The 16,427-nt window shown below is 45.5% G+C and overlaps 1 protein-coding gene across 1 annotated transcript in view; it reads left to right on the forward strand.

Moving 5' to 3' along the window:
• Nucleotides 1-1,821: 1,821 nt before the first annotated feature.
• RIC3 (RIC3 acetylcholine receptor chaperone) overlaps nucleotides 1,822-16,427 on the forward strand; it is a 267,543-nt gene continuing 252,937 nt past the window's right edge. Inside the window, exon 1 of the mRNA XM_069223683.1 lies at nucleotides 1,822-2,047. Coding sequence (XP_069079784.1) covers nucleotides 1,933-2,047 — 115 coding nt within the window. The 5' untranslated portion in view covers nucleotides 1,822-1,932. The remainder of the gene's footprint in view (nucleotides 2,048-16,427) is intronic.

Genomic DNA, 16,427 nt, shown 5'->3' on the forward strand with positions numbered 1-16,427 from the left:
CACAGATACACTCAGAGATTCATGCTCCCACTCACAGATCCACTCAGACACTCACGCATTCACTCACAGACCCACTTAGACACTCATACACCCACTCGCAGTTCCACTCAGACATTCATGCACCCACTCACAGACCCACTCAGAAACTCATGTACCCGCTCACAGGCACACTAAGAGACTCATGTACTGACTCACAGACCTAATCACACATCCACTCACAGACACACTTAGACACTCATTCACCCCCTCAGAGAATCACGTACCCACTCAAAGACCCACTCAGAAACTCAAACACCCACTGACTGCTCTACTCAGACACTTATGCATCCACTCACAGAACCACTCAGAGACTCTCACAGACCCACTTAGGAACTCACGCACCCACTCACAGACTCAATCAGACATTCACATACCCACTCACAGACCTACTCAGACTCTCACACACCCACTCACAGACCCACACTGACACTCAGACACCCACTCACAGAGACACTCTCACACCCACTCTCACATGCAGAGACTCCCTCTCACACCTACTCTCACACCCAGTCAGACACTGCCACACCCACTCTCACGCCCACATAGACCCTCTCACACCCACTCTCACACCCAGACAGCCACTGTCACACCCACTCTCACATCCAGAGACACCCTCTCACACCTATTCTCACACCCAGAGAGACAGGCCCTGCAGGCAACCCCTGCCGCTCATGGTTGAAGGCCATGCGCTGCATGGAGTTGGGGGGTTGGCTGTTGCGCATGGCCAAAGGCAACACCACCCTACGCATGGCCAACACCCCGTTGCGCATGGCCAAAGGCAGTGCGTGGTGTGTAGTTTGGTGATTATAGGGGATTGGCTGCAGGCCCTGAGGCCAAACCCCGCTGTCAAAGGCCATGAGCAGCAGAGGTTGGATTAACGTATAGTAAGTAAAATTACTTCACGTTAAAAAAATAGAAATTTACTGAAAAAAACAAAGGTTACAGGGAAGTTATAGTTAGGTTCTGAATTCACAAGTACAAAACCGTGGAAATTTAGCAGTCCTAGTTAAAGGTATTTCAAGTAACTATAACTTGTGCCCTCGCCATGCACTGCTAATTACCCCAGCTATTGCAACCTTCACAACTTCTATAAGTTTATTAAAAAAATAAATGAAGAATTAACAATCAAATTACTAAAGAAAAAACTGTGCATGACGGTGGCGCGAGTTATAGTTACCTTTGGGCACCAGCTATTGTTACTTGAAATAACTTTAACTATAATTGCTGAATTTCTAAGGTTTTGTTCCAGTGAGTTCAGTAGGTAACTATAACTTCCCTGTAACCTTTGTTTTTTTTCGTGGGTGGCAAGGGGGTGTGGGTGTGTGTGGGGGCGCTTGTGTGTTTCATTCTCCTCCATGAATGCCTTCAAGTTTGACTCCACATCAGGATTGTCTACGCGCATTAGCTAACGGTGTGACAAAACATAAGCACGAAAAAGCATCGAGATGTTTCTGGCTCACGAACAAAGCTAAAAGTGTTTTTTTTCCATATTGTAGAGGGTATATGAGACTGTCACTGTCTTCATAAAACAAGCAGCTCCCATGAAATTAATAGCAAAATAAATAAATGAATCTAGCCGTGTTTTAACAAAATTCGATTATCCGATACAGTGTGGCCAGATCGATTAATCATTCGTGCAGTTACATCTGTCCATTTATACCGACGAACAGCACGTCTGTCAAGCAGAAATAATTAACCAATGGAGAGGCTTAGGACTGACCAATAGGAAATAATCTTGTATTGCGTGGCAGAGGCAGCCTACTCACCGCGGCTGCCCTCAAACGAACGATTGGCTCTGTTGTTCTGCTATTGTGGCTTGTTTGGACTGGAGCTGCAGCAGTGTTATTATTGTCTGCTTGTGTCTTTCTCCGCAACCTTCATCTTCGTGGCAAAATGACCTTGTCAACTTTCCAGAAAGTTGCTTTAGTGTCTGGGCTTGTATTGTGCATTTCTCTGCTTCTCCCCAAAACGTTTTTATTCAGGGGAAAGCCATCAGTGCCGCAGGAAGGTAAGATGACTCCGTCCTTGAGTGACGTGTATCTCAGCCTTCATCCAGGGATGCGCGACCGTTTCGATAGGTTTTTACTTTGCCCATTTCTATTTTATATTTATTGTCCCATTGCTGAATAATTTATTGCAACGCTACTTACAATTGCCAGGCCGCGCATTACAAACGCGACACCCGAGTATCTGTTCCGTCAGTATCTGCTGTCCATTAACACGCTGGGAGGGAAATGTGGCTACTGAAGAGTGCCCATTGCATCTTATGGACACCCATAAGGACAGGTTTCTGTGGGGCATCAATATAGAATATTGCATCCCCCACCATATATTTCACGTGCACTCCTGAAAATGTACTGCTCTTTGCTTCTACTGTGATCTGCTACCCTCGAAAAGGCTGGTGCGTGTATGAGAGGAGCATTTGTTTATATCATTGAGTTCACAAAATTAATATACGTTGTACGTTGCAATAAATCAAACTTGTGTAGTCTTTATTTGGCATTTAGTATTGTGTTATCTTTTCAATTTACTTGTTTCCGCGTTGATGTTAATTTTTTTTGCACTGGTGGGGTAAAGGCATAACAGCAATGGACGTGGAATGTACAAACTATCCAGTATGGCATGATGCCGTCCAGATTGTTTACAACTGTCCTTCCGGCTGTGCCCACCAATTTTGATTCACGGGGAATGACACGGCAGGCGTTGATTATATATCATAGAAGCTATAACCTGCGTCTTAGTTCTTTTTATTGACGACGATTAACATGTATATTAGTGCCATTTCATAAGAGAGCAATGCTGTGCTTAATAAATTGTTTTAAGACATATTTTTCACAAATTGTCGTCATGTTCTAAAGAGCGTCTTTTTCTAGGGAATTGAAAGACGTTTCACTGAGAATAAACGTTGGCGTTATTTTTCAATACAGCACACATAACTAGAAGGCAACTGATGTTATACTGATGTTATCTGCATTTATATAGAGCCCACCGGCCATTATTGTGCCGTCCTAGCACTATGGGCTATAACTCATGCACTAAAGTAACTAAAACTCATTCCTCCGCCATGCACAGTCTTGTCATCAATGGTGTAATTTCAGATGTTGCAGTCATGTTGTGAATGATGTTATAGATCATGTCATGGGTGATATATTATTTGGGGTAATTAGCAGTGCATATCAAAGGTGAAAATTATAGTTCCTTTAGGGCACGACTTATAGTGACATAAATATAACTTGTGAATTTCAGTGTTTTTAAAATTTTATAACTTTATGTTTTAACTGACATTTTCACCTAGCTACAACGTCCCTTCAACCTATGTTTGTTTCATTTAAATTCCAAGGACTTTTAAATGGAAAGTAAAATATTATTACCATACCTAACCGTAACATCACTTTAATCATAGTTTTTTTTCAGGGAATTTCAAAGTTGTTTTAACATAAAGTAATATTTGATTTCCATGCGTAACACAAACTGCACAGCATGCACAGCCTTTGGCCATGTGCAGCTTGGGGTTTGCTGGTTTGCATCAGGGCATGGTCAGCCTACTCCTCATGGACAGTTAACCCCATGCTGCGCATGGCCTTCGGCAAAATGCAGCATGCAGTTGGCCTGCAGGGCCTGGCCTTTGGAAATGGAATGGTTGCTTTAAATATGTCACTTCATATGGAAATGAAGACCTAACTATAAATACCCACTGGTACTGGATAATGTGTGTGTGTGAGTTATATATATATATATATATATATGTATATATATATATATACATATATATATATATATATATATATATATATATATATATATATGTATATATAACCTACTGGTAGTTATAGTTAGGACCTACTTTCCATAGGAAAAGTGTTTTTTGTTTTGGCCCCCCCAAAAGGGTTTTTAGAAGCTCTGGGGACCACCACCTCCCCAGGCCTATGGCTAGTAACTATGTAGTGGGCCTACCTGGCCCCTCCCGCACCCAATGGACCACCACTTCCTCGGTGCTGCATGTAAAAAATATGATAGGTGGGGTCCTGTGGACCACCTGAAACCAGCACCTTCCTGAGGCAACATATTAAAAAATGAAAAGGGGATCCTGCGAACCCCCTGGGCCCCGTGGGCAAATACCTCCCCGGGGCAACATATGAAAAAATGAATAGGGGGGTCCTATAGACCCCCCATGCCCAGGTGACCACCACCTCCTAGAGCAGTGTAGGTAGTAAAACAATAGGTCCCTGGCCCCAGGGACCGCCACCTCCCAGGGGCTAAAAATGATTTAAAAAGGGGGCCTGCGTGGATCCCTGGCCCTGGGGACCACCACCTCCCTAGGGCCCTCCGTGGCCCTCGGACTGCCACCCCCCAGGGCTGGCTCTTGCTTCATCTTAAAATGCCCACCCTGGGAGGTAGCTGTTTCTTTTGCTTGGTAGGAGCTGACAAGCAAAAGCAAACACTCTGCTTTAAGCAAGAAGGAGCTTTAAAAATTCTCCCACTTGCTGAAAATTGAATTTTCATCTCTTTCCCTGCCTGCTAGCATGCAGGCAGGGAAAGAGATGAAAACATTGCTCCCACACACAGGGAGCTGCTATTTGCAGCAGCTCTCTGTGTGCAGGAACAATGCCAGCTCCCACAGGAGATGGAAGCCGGCTGGGACCATGGGGCCCTTGGGGGTCCCCCCACAGTCCCCATAAGTCTTTACTGGCTGCCCTGGGCACCCAGGAACATGTGGCCGGGCCTTGGGGGATGCAGCTGGGTTGAAATTGGCCTAAGGAGGGGTTCCAAGTGCCCCCCCCTCCCTTTAAAAAAAAAAAAAAAGTATATGGCCTCGGGGAAGGGATGGCCCCATATAAATTATTTTCAAATAGCTGCAGGGAGGTGCTGGTTCCCAGGGCCTGGCGTGGTCTGCAGGGCCCGCATAGTTTTAAAATGTAGCTCCAGGAAGGTGGTGGACTCCGGGCCCAGGGGGGTCAGAGCGACCCCCCCCAATATATTTATTTTTGTTGTCCTGGGAGGTGGTGGTGTCAAGGATCCAGGGGTCTGTGAGCCTCCCCATATATATATTTTAATCTTGTCTCAGGGAGGTGGTAGTTCCTGGGAACCTGGGGGACCGTGCCGGCTCCCCTTATTTTTTTCAATGTTGTCCCAGGGAGGTGGTTGTCCCTTGCACCCCGGGGGGTCTGGGCTGCCCCCCTAAGTTTTTTTTATTATGCAGCCCCATGGAGGTGGTGGTCCCCGGGGTCCCAAGTTGAGGTGGAGAGCAGATCCAGTAAGGAGCACTCTGCAACACCAGTGACACTCTTGATTTGCTCACCTACGTATTTTACCTGTGCAGTCCAAGTACTACCATTCACTATTTATACTCTTGCATTCTACATCACGTATAGCATGTGAAATCATAGCATTGATCACAACACTTAACTTCTCAAATTACGTCATTTGTCACAGCACACTGCATGGTAGAGTGGTGAGTTATAGTTATAGCTGTCTGGTTAACAAGCTGAAAAGAGTGTGTAAGGCGGTCCGCTACTTATCATAATTTGAAAGTGGTGAATAAATTGTAAATTAAAGTTATAATTATAACTTTAGAACTTTTAAAGTTTATGTTGTTTAAACTTGGAGTGTATAGAGAAATATGTTTCCTAACTATAACTAAGCTTTCACCTTTGTTTGGCCATTATTTTTTTTTCTTTTAAACTTTTTTATAAAAATGTAGTTTAAATCGTAGAGTCCAGTGCCACAAGTGGAGAGTTGTTATATAGAGTGTTGTACAGTGCTTTGGAAGAGAGTGTTTTACAGTCTATTGTCATTGGCTGGAATATTGTATACTGGAATCAAGTGGAGTAGAATAGAGTGTAGTAGGATATCGTACAGTGTAATAAGGTGTCATGAAATGTAGCGGCATGATGTCTCATACAGTGGTGTCAAGTATCATAGACTGAAGCAGCGAGTTGTACAGTGGAATGGTGTGTCAAACAGTAGAGTAGGGTGTCGTAGATGGTCATAGAGTGGAGTAGAGCGTTTTAGAGTGGAGTAGGGTGAAGTAAGAGTGCCATAAAGTGAAGTATGGCAAGAGGAGTGCCGTAGAGTACAGTAGAGGAGAGTGTTGTAGAATGGAATGCCGTGTCATATAGTGGAGTGGTGTGTCATAGAGAGAAGTTGAGTGACATGTCGTCCAGTGTCATACAGTGTAGTACATTGGTGTAGAGTGGATGGTCAGAGAGTGCAGTAGAGTGGCATAGAGTGTAGTACAGTGTTGTAGAGTAGAGTTGCATAAAGTAGGGCAGAGTGGTGGACAGTGGAGGAGCATAGAGCGGAGCACAGTACTGTGGAGTAGAATGGGATAAATTGTAGTAGAGTGGAGTAATGTGAAGTGGAGGACACTAGAGCAGGGTAGTGCAGAGTGGAATAAAGTGTCATAGAGTGGAGTGGCATACTGTAGACTATAGTGGAGTGCAGTAGAGTGGAGTGGTGTAGCATACAGTTGAGTAAAGTGTTATAAATTGAAGTATCGTGTTGTGCAGTAGAGTGTAGTTGGGTGTCATGCAGTATTGGAAAGTGATGTTGACTGCAGTTGGATGACATACAGGGGGTCATTCTAAGTTTGGCGGGCGGCGGTCGCCGCCCGCCAAACTTACGCCGCCAAATGACCGCTCCGCGGTCAAAAGACCGCGGGGGCCATTCAGACTTTCCCGCTGGGTCGGCGGGCGCCCGGCAAGAGAGCGCCCGCCGGCCCAGCGGGAAAGGCCCTGCAACACAGAAGCCGGCTCCGAACGGAGCCGGCGGTGTTGCAGGGGTGCGATGGGTGCATTTGCACCCGTCGCGATTTTCACTGTCTGCTATGCAGACAGTGAAAATCATGCTGGGGCCCTGTTAGGGGGCCCCTGCACTGCCCATGCCAGTGGCATGGGCAGTGCAGGGGCTCCCAGGGGCCCCGGGACACCCGTTCCCGCCATCCTGTTTCTGGCGGTGAAAACCGCCAGAAACAGGCTGGCGGGAAGGGGGTCGGAATCCCCATGGCGGCGCTGCTTGCAGCGCCGCCATGGAGGATTCTCCCAGCCGGGGCTAATCCGGCGGGAAACCGCCGGACCCGGCTGGGCGACCGCGGCTTTACTGCCGCGGTCGGAATTCCACATGAAGCACCGCCAGCCTGTTGGCGGTGCTTCCGTGGACAGCCACCCTGGCGGTCTATGACCGCCAGGGTTGGAATGAGGGCCACAGTCTAGCTGATGTTTGTAGAATGAGGTGCTGTAGAGTTCAGTACAGTGTTGTAGAGTGTGGTATGGTAGATTGGCATACAGTGTTAGAGAATACAATGGCACTGAGTAACAGAGTGGAGTGGTGTACAGTAGAGTAGTGGAGTACTGTATCAGAGTAGAATGAAATAAAGAGGGGTTCAGTGGCATACAAAGAGTTGCGTTCATTGTTCTATAGTGGACTAGAGTATTGTAGAGTAGAGTGGAGTAGAATGTTGTACTGTGGCATTCAGTATAGTACAATGGAGTAAAGGGATATAGACAGGAGTAGTGTTGCAAAGTCTCATAAAGTGTAATAGTGTCTGAGAGTGTAGATGCATGGAGTAAAATAATGTGTGAAACAGTGGAGTAGAGTGGATTGTTGTGTAGTAGGGTAGAGTGAGGTAAAGACTCATACAGCTTAGAAGAGTTGCGTTGAGTGTTGTGACACAGTGTGGAGTAAAGTTTAATAGAGTGTATTTGTGAGTCGTAAAGTAGAGTGGCATGGAGTGGAGTGTACTGGGGTAGCATAGGTCATAAACGGTTGAAAATTGGAGTGCGGTCTTGTACGGGAGAGGATTTGTATAGTGGAATAGAGTGTTGTACATTGGAGTGTACGGGCATAAAGTGGAGTATAGAGTAGAACGGTGGAGTGTATTGTGATAAAGTAGAGTAAAGTGTTGTGGAGTGCCATGAACTGTGGCAGACTTTTATGGAGCAGAGTTATATAGAGTGGAGGAGAGTGTCATACAATGGAGCAGTGTAGAGTTGAGTGTCATACAATGCAGTAGCGTAGAGTGGATTACCGTAAAGTGGACTAACATACAGTGGAATAGCATATAGTGGAATACTGTACAGTGGAATGTAGAAGAATGGAGGGCACAGAGTGGAGTAGAGTGGTGTGCAGTGGAGATGCATAGAGTGGAGTAGGGTACAGTGGATTAATGTAGAGTGGGTTGGCATACATTGAAGTGGTGTACCGTAAAGTCGAGGAAACTATTACAAACTGAGGTGGCATCTTGTGTAGTGCTGTGTCATACAGTGCTGGAAACAGTCATGAAGTTGAGTAGAGTGTTGTACAATAGAATATATGGGCATAGAGTTAAGTGCATATTTGGATAGTGTAGTGTGCAGGGATAGAATGGAGTCTATGTTGTAAAGTGCCCTTTTTGGAAGGTCACCTCACATTTTTGCTGCTGGATTCTGTTGCTTTTGACCTGAAAGTGTACTGAGGCCTACTAACCAGACCCCAGTACTAGTGCTCTTTCCCTTAAATTGTACTGACATTTTGCAAGCCCAATTGGCAAGGTCTTTACCACCCCTGCAAGGTTTTAGTAAATGGTACCAGTGGTACCCAGGGCAGGGATGGTAAAGGGATAACCAAGGTTGGCACACTGATTGTGCCACCATGCTTGACCCAAGTACAGCTAAACCTTCAGAGCTGTCATATAAGCCTGCACGAGCAGCTTGGCTGCTCGAGTTCAACTCTGCCCACACCAAGTGCAGGCAGAGTCTATTCACTGCCCATAGCACAGGTCAGTCACCCCTAAGGCAGGCCGCCTATAGAACTGTGTTATGAGTGTGGACATATATGCAGGAGCAAATATGACCCAGTGATAGCATTTAAAACTTAATGCTACTGCAAGTGACTAGCGGTCCATAGGATAAGATCGGCTGGCACCTGGGCAAATCCCAGATGTCCAGCATCATTTTAGCTGGCTGATTTCCCCCATGTTTGGTATCAAACACTGTGCTTTTTAACCTTCAACACAATTCCTGTGCCCAGGATTAACTAGCATATACCCTGGTGGCATCCTTAGAGGATGCCTACCAAGTTGCCAGCTTTCTCTTATTCTCCCAAGCCGTTTGCCGCCAAGGCAAGAGTCTGCCGCCTGCTGGTTGTGCTAGCATTTGCCCAGGATGGAGACAAAGGACTTGGGCAGGAAGGAGCACATCTCCTCCCTCCGAGGATGGCTAGTGTTTACAGTAATCAAGGTGGTGAGCCTCAAAGAATTTCACCACCCTTAATATGTAATCTCTTGTCCTCCATTCAAGGGCAAAGCCCTTCCTGCCCTGTCCAGACTGACAGGCGGGAACATTAGTCATGTAGGAGGCGTACATCTCCAAGAGGGTAGCTACACCTTTAGGGTGTGCTAGGAGGTTTGTACAGCTGAGGGAAGGTTCTGCCATGTTGGCAAACCTTGAAATATAGGATTGTGGGTAGAAAAGTGAAGTATTCCCACAGGAGGTCATCACCTCAGGGGCGGACAAGCTTCAGGAACCAGTAGTCCATTGGCCACTGTCCCTCATACCCTTAACGCCCCCTAAACTAGGATTTAAAGAGCTCCCTTGGCACCAGAATCTCAGTTCTGACTTTGAATCTGAGAAGAGGCACAAAGACAATGTTATCACCGACAACAGGGCTTGGAACTTTGCTGCTTTGCAAACAAAGGACACTTAAGTTCCCTGAGGAGACCATATACTGGAACTGTGTGATCGACGTGTGCCCATGGTGAAAATTCATTGCTCCCCCAAGAGGGACACCAGTGAAAGCCAGACAGTAAAGCAGACTCCCCTGACTGGTGGTATAAGTCACCTGCAACCTGCAGAAAAATTGTCTTGCTGTATCACAAAATGCGCAACCTGTTGGGTCTCTCATGAGTGAGCCCAAAAATCAGTGACCTACATCCCGGGAGTGGTAGTGAGGCTCTCAGCAAGTTTTGAGCACCTACTCCATTCCGGACGACCTCCAGCCAACAAAGTAACAACAGACTACTTTTGCCATTGGCAGCCTGCTAACCAACCTCGGATTGGACATCACCAACTCCACAGCAGTTCCCAGCATAGTGACCGATGTGGGCAACAACCCCACTCCTGAGATCCTGCGTCCAACAGGAGGCAAATTCGTGAGAAGTGGGAAAACATTTTTGGCGTGACCCTCCTATGTTCAACAGCTGAAAGACCATCTCTGCACCTGTAGCCCCCGGACATGGTAGTGAAGATCCTGCTGTGGAATATAGGTCCTCTACTCTCTGAGGGTAGAGAGTAGCTCCTTCTCCAAGTGTGCTTTTGTCAAGTGTTGCAACTTTGACAGGAATCGAGGATCCCGTGAGCACCAAGGACAGCTAGAGCACCTCTGCACCCTGACTCTCTGGGCAAGGTAACAGAGTACTATCTGTTGAGTCTAGGTCTAGGGACCCGCAAAACCTTAACCCCAGGTAGGTTCCTAGGAACTCACCCCACAAGTGACCGATTCCATGTCATGCTTTCCCCCATTGACTCCAATGGTAACTGTTTGACACTTAAAAGTGCATCTATTTTATAATGCTTCTAAAAACTACAGCTCCTGTTTGTTTTGGTGTATAAATTAAGATAAAATCTGCTTTATTTTTTCCAAATTGGTGTGGGATTTATTTTGAGTCATGCCATTTACTTATCGTCCTTTTGAGTGTTGTGAAATGCTTCACACATGTTCCTTCAAGTGGCCTGACTGCTCTTTGCCACACTACCAGGACTGAGCTAAGGTTTACTGGTGTGTACCCAACTTCTACTTCTGGGTAATGTGTTAGTATTAGATGATAAGACCCCCCCATCATACCACATAATACTGACAGTTTGCTACAGTGTATTAGAATGGCAGAGTGTAATAGAGTTTTGTGGAGTGGAATTATATAGTGTAGAGGAGAGTACAGTAGAGTGGCATAGAGTGGCGTAGCGTACATTGGAGAGACATAAAATGGAATAGCGTAGAGTGGTGTAGTGTAGACTAGAGTTGCATACAACGGAGTGGCGTAATGTGTAATATTGTATAATGTAGTACTGTACAGTGGAGTGTTGTAACGTGTAATACCATACAGTGTAGTAGCATACAGTGGAGTGGCGTACTGTGAAGTGGTTTAGACTGGAGTGCTGTGTTGTGGGGTAGGGTACAGTTCAATAGCATATAGTGGAGTGGAGTACAGTGAAGAGGGGTAGAGTAGAATACTATACAGTAAAGAGGCAAAGATTGAAGTTGCATATAATGTAGTAGCATATAATTGAGTAGCATAGAGTGGAATAGCGTAGAGTGGAGTATAGAGAAGTAGTGTAGAGTAGAATAGCACAGTGTGGAATAACATGAATAGCATATAGTGGAGTGGTGCAGAGTGGACTGGTGTACAGTGGAGTGACATCCAGTTGACTAGCGTAGAATGGAGAGGCGTAAGAGTGGAGCAGTGTACACTGGAGTGGCATAGAGCGGAGTAGCATATAATGGAGTAGCATACAGTGGAATAGCATAGAATGGCGTGGTGTACAGTAGAGTGGAATAGACTAGAATAGTGCATAGTACAGGACCATTCAGTGGTGTACAATGAAGTGGTGTGGACTGGAGTAGCATACACTGGAATGGGGTAGAGTGTGATAGCATACATTGGGTACAGTGGCGTGGCGTCATATGGAATAGTGTAGAATGGAGTGGGGTACAGTGGAGTGGCATACACTGGAGTGGCATAAAGTGGAATAGCATACAGTGGAATAGCATACAGTGGATTAGCATAAACTGGAGTAGCATACTGTGAGTGACATACAGTGGTATAGCATACAGTGGAATTGGATAGAGTTGAATAGCATGTACTGGAGCTGCGTATAGTGGAGTGGCATACAGTGCAGTGGCATACACTGACGAGGCGTAGAGTGGACTTGCATGCAGGGTGTTGCCCAGTGGAGTGGCATAGAGTGTAATAGTGGAGTAGCGTACAGTGGAGTGGCGTGTAATGGATTGGTGTTGACTGAAGTGGCATTCAGTGGCATGGGGTAGAATGTAATAACATACAGTGGAATTTCATACATAAGAGTGGGTTCCAATCGAATAGTGTGGAATGAAATGGCAATAAATGGAGTGCCATGCACTGGGGTGGCATAGAGTGGAGTAGAGTACAGTGGAGTGGCATACAGTGGAATAGCAGAGTGGGGTGGCATACAGTGAAATGGCATACAGTGGAATAGCATAGACTAGAGTAGGGTATAATGGAGTGGCATACAATGGAGTGGTGTACTCTGAAGAGGTGTAGAGTGGAATTGCATATGGCGTAATAGCATAGGTATAATGCTGTAGAGTGGAATTGTGTACAGTATAATAGCATAGAATGGAATGGCGTAGAGTGGAGTGTTGTACAGTGGAGTGGTGTAGACTGTAAGAAAGACTTTATTTGGTATGAAATAATTCAACCCTTACATCAAGTAAACAGCAATATATAAGCCAAAATAGCATTAAAACAATAATATAACAATAATCATAAGATTAGAAACAAATAAAACCTTATTACCAAGGATAACAATATAAAAGATTCTTAGAAAAACTCTTGATTACTGCGCCAAGTAATGGCTCACCTCAAGAACAATCCCAACCCCCTCCACACCAATGCATCTGAAGCCATTTGCAGCCACATAAAAGCAGGACGATATGGCACAAAACCCTTAGGCCTCGACAAGGGTAATAAAAAACGACTTCTAAAAGGTGCATTAAAGATACAGAATAATGTAAAATGGGACAAGGTCTGCAGGGACACCCCGTCACAGGGACAAGGTATGATAGATTTTTCACCATACTGGCTAACGGGAAACATAGATTACTTCTAATGATCCCCAAACGAAATCGAGTGATGAGAGTCCTTTCCCTCACATCATTTATCTCTAAGAGATAGGGCTCAGGGCCCGCCCCCATCTTTAACATAACAAAATCCCTGACCGATTTTTACCCTAGAGCCTCCCCCTCTCTTTAGCCTCCCGGATTCTCTAAAAATGATCCTTTACCCAATTTTTATCACAGCTAGTCAGACCCTCAGGAGTGTCAAACAAGTTAGTCCGCCCCAAATTGTGTGCCGCCTTTCTTATATACGTCAGCCAGGGAATATACTTTACATTGTCACAGGCCAAACAGTCCCTTAAAATCTCTCTATTAAAAGTGGCATATTCATTACTCCAAATCGAGATCCATAGCAAGAGGGGAGCCAGCTGAATAGTGTCTTGTACAAACTCAAGATCTAGTTCTAGATGAAGGGAAAAACCAGAGGTATTTTGGGCAACACCCAATAGCCTTCTACAGAAGCGATTTTCTTCACCAGTGGGGGCTCGGATATCCATATACCCTCAGAGTGCTGCACCATACAACAGGACAGGGAGACATTTTCGCCTGTAGATTTCAAGCATAGGCTTAATAGGTTTACTTCCTACTCTTACAGCAAAATCAAATGTGGCACCAAGTGAGGCATGGAAAAGCATACTCCTTCTGGCAATACAGGGTTTCCATGAACCTTTATCATCAAAAACCACCCCTAAATATGGGAATTCACGAACCCTGCTGATAATTTGATCTTCAACCTTTAGCTCCCCCACCCTACTCAAGGGTCTACCACATACCATAAAGTGCGATTTCTTATAGTTAATCTCTAGACCCAAGCCTGACATGTAAGAGGCATAAGCTCTAACTACTTCACAGAGCCCATTCATAGTGCGGGCCATGAGGACCGCATCATCCTCGTATGTCAACACAGGGACATTAGTGCCATTCACCTTAGGGACATCCCTACAGTGTTCCACCAGAAAATCTGACAATCCATTTGTATATAAAAGGAACAGAGTGGGGGCCAAAACACACCCCTGGCGAATGCCCTTTGTGAGCTTAAAAGCCTCTGAACATTCCCCGTTTATCCCCACCCTCACATTTGCAGCCGATCCTGAGTGGAAATACCAGAGCAACTCTACAATGTTAGGATCAATCCCTAATTGACTTATCCTTTCCCGCAGTATAGACCGATTTACCTTGTCAAAGGCACAACTTAGGTCCATAAAGGCAAGGTAGAGAGTGCCCTTCCTGGCTTGCGTATATTTCCCAATCATCATCAGAAGATTAAGGCACTGTTCACGCGTGCCAAGACCTTCCCTAAATCCGTACTGGTCCAGGCTCAAAATTTCCTTTTCTGCCATCCAAACCTCAATACGCCTTAAGATGATCCGTCCCAAAATCTTTACAGAAGAATCAAGTAGGGACATGGAGCGATAAGACTTAGGATCATTCCGATCCCCCTTTTTAAAAACTGGGATAATACAGGCCCTTCTCCAGGAGGCAGGAATTCCCACAGTAACTGTCGCATTAAGACCATTTAAGAGAACAGGTGCCCATAACTGGGGACAAGATTTATACAAATCCATGGGGATAGAATCCGGGCCCGGGGCTTTATTACTTGCACTACCCCGGAGTGCATCAATAACCTCCTGGAGAGAAAACCTGATCACTAGATTGGGAACCACATCACACTCTTTTTCCCAGTTATTTCTTAGGGGGATTCCCTCAAAAGTTCTACAAAAATAATTTACCCCGGGCAATATTACAGCCCAGGCCCTCAGATGTCTCTGTTGCAAAAGAACGTCTATTAACCACCTTACAAAACAGACCAGGATCCTTCAGAACTGTAGCGCACTCCAACTCTTCCCAGGCTTTTTTCTTTATATTTTATCTTACTCTCCCTCAAAGCCCTTTTATACTTAATCCTTGCTTCTTTCACAAGGGCCCTTTCTCTGGGGTATTCCTTAAGGGCCGTTTTCATATTTGCCCTAGCATCGTAACAGGCCTTATCAAACCACCCACATCTGCGCTTGTTGGGGCGACTGTCTATTGAAAATAAACAATCTCTAACTACTATGTTTATTTCAGTTATTGCATCCATAACTTCCTTAAGACTCGGAGTCTCTCTCAAAAGTATATCCGTAAACAGAGGTAGGTTGCCCCCCACCAGCCTTTCTATAACTTGTTGGGCATCTACCTGTTTCCAGCCAAGTCACCTACCCTGGTCTCTTATCTTCACTGATGCGGGTCCACCCCGTCCCGATTTACATGGAGCCCCTGGGAGTTTAAAGCACATTGCAAGGGGGTTATGATCACTTATACATTCCCCAAGCACCTCTCCTCCAATCATCAGATCTTTCAATAGTGGAGACACAAAAATGTAATCAATTGTGGTGCCAGACCCTCTACCCACAAACGTTGGGAGCTGATGAATATCTACTACTTCAGTGTCCCGGAAGTTCGGAAGGCCCAACTTCCTAAGTTCCTTAATCAGAACCCTGCCTCTGGAATCCTGAACATCATCCGTCGAGTAATCCACACAGTCATACTCGAAGGGATTTACCACTGTACTAAGTCGACCCAACTTGGCATTAAAGTCTCCCGACACAATGGCACAGAAATCCAGCCCCACCTCCTCCATTCTACACTTCAACACCTGAAAAACGGAGAAGAGGACCCCAATTTGACACCCCCATCCCAGACAGCATTATAAAAATGTACCAACAGAACATAAAGAGTGTTAGAAAAAATTACCCATACAGGCAATATACCCTGGTGATTACAATTAATTTGAAAAGCAGCCACTATCTTAGAAAAGCGGATTAAGGTAACCAGGCCACCTTTCGAGCGACCTCCAAGGGACTGAACAGCTGGGATAGCAAATCTATCATACCCATCCCAAGGAGCCAGCCCATCCGACTAGGTTTCCTGGAGCATAATAATATTATAATTAGCCATACACCTAACCCAAGCCTGGTCAGATAACTTGGCATCATACCCTGCAATATTCCAAGAAATAAGATCACAATGCAAAATCACCCCCTTCGGCGCAGTCAAAATCTTGGTGCATTGTCAATCCACCCCTTCCAAGTCAGAGTTTATATTGTTATCTGCTCTCCTGCAGATTGGCCGAAGGGCATTCCGGTCTAGGGGGGGAATCCTGCCAGATTCAGGAGAGGGCTCAGCACCCAGTCGCATATGATTGTAAAAGTAACCCAGGAGGCCATACCAATTGTTTCTGCTCTAGGAAAAGCAGGGCTATATGAGGAGAGAAGTTGTTGTGCCAGGCCAGGGTATCTAACATTTATAATAACACAATCCTCATTCCCCTCCTTTTTTTTTTAGGCCCAACCCAGTCAATTCTTCTAAAAAACAAAACATCCTCGAGATCCTTACATGAAATATCGCAGTTTTTACTCAGCCAATAGCCAGTTTTATTTTTTTAATTGGGCCATAGATTCATTTACCCCAGGGGCCAAAACAGGAACATTTGTCAGCACCACCACATAAGGGGCACATGTTGGGGGGAGTTCCGGACAGACCAACGAAGACCTTTGATTCAG

The sequence above is a fragment of the Pleurodeles waltl genome, chromosome 3_1 (assembly GCF_031143425.1).
Source record: "Pleurodeles waltl isolate 20211129_DDA chromosome 3_1, aPleWal1.hap1.20221129, whole genome shotgun sequence".
Classification (NCBI taxonomy): Eukaryota; Metazoa; Chordata; class Amphibia; order Caudata; family Salamandridae; genus Pleurodeles; species Pleurodeles waltl.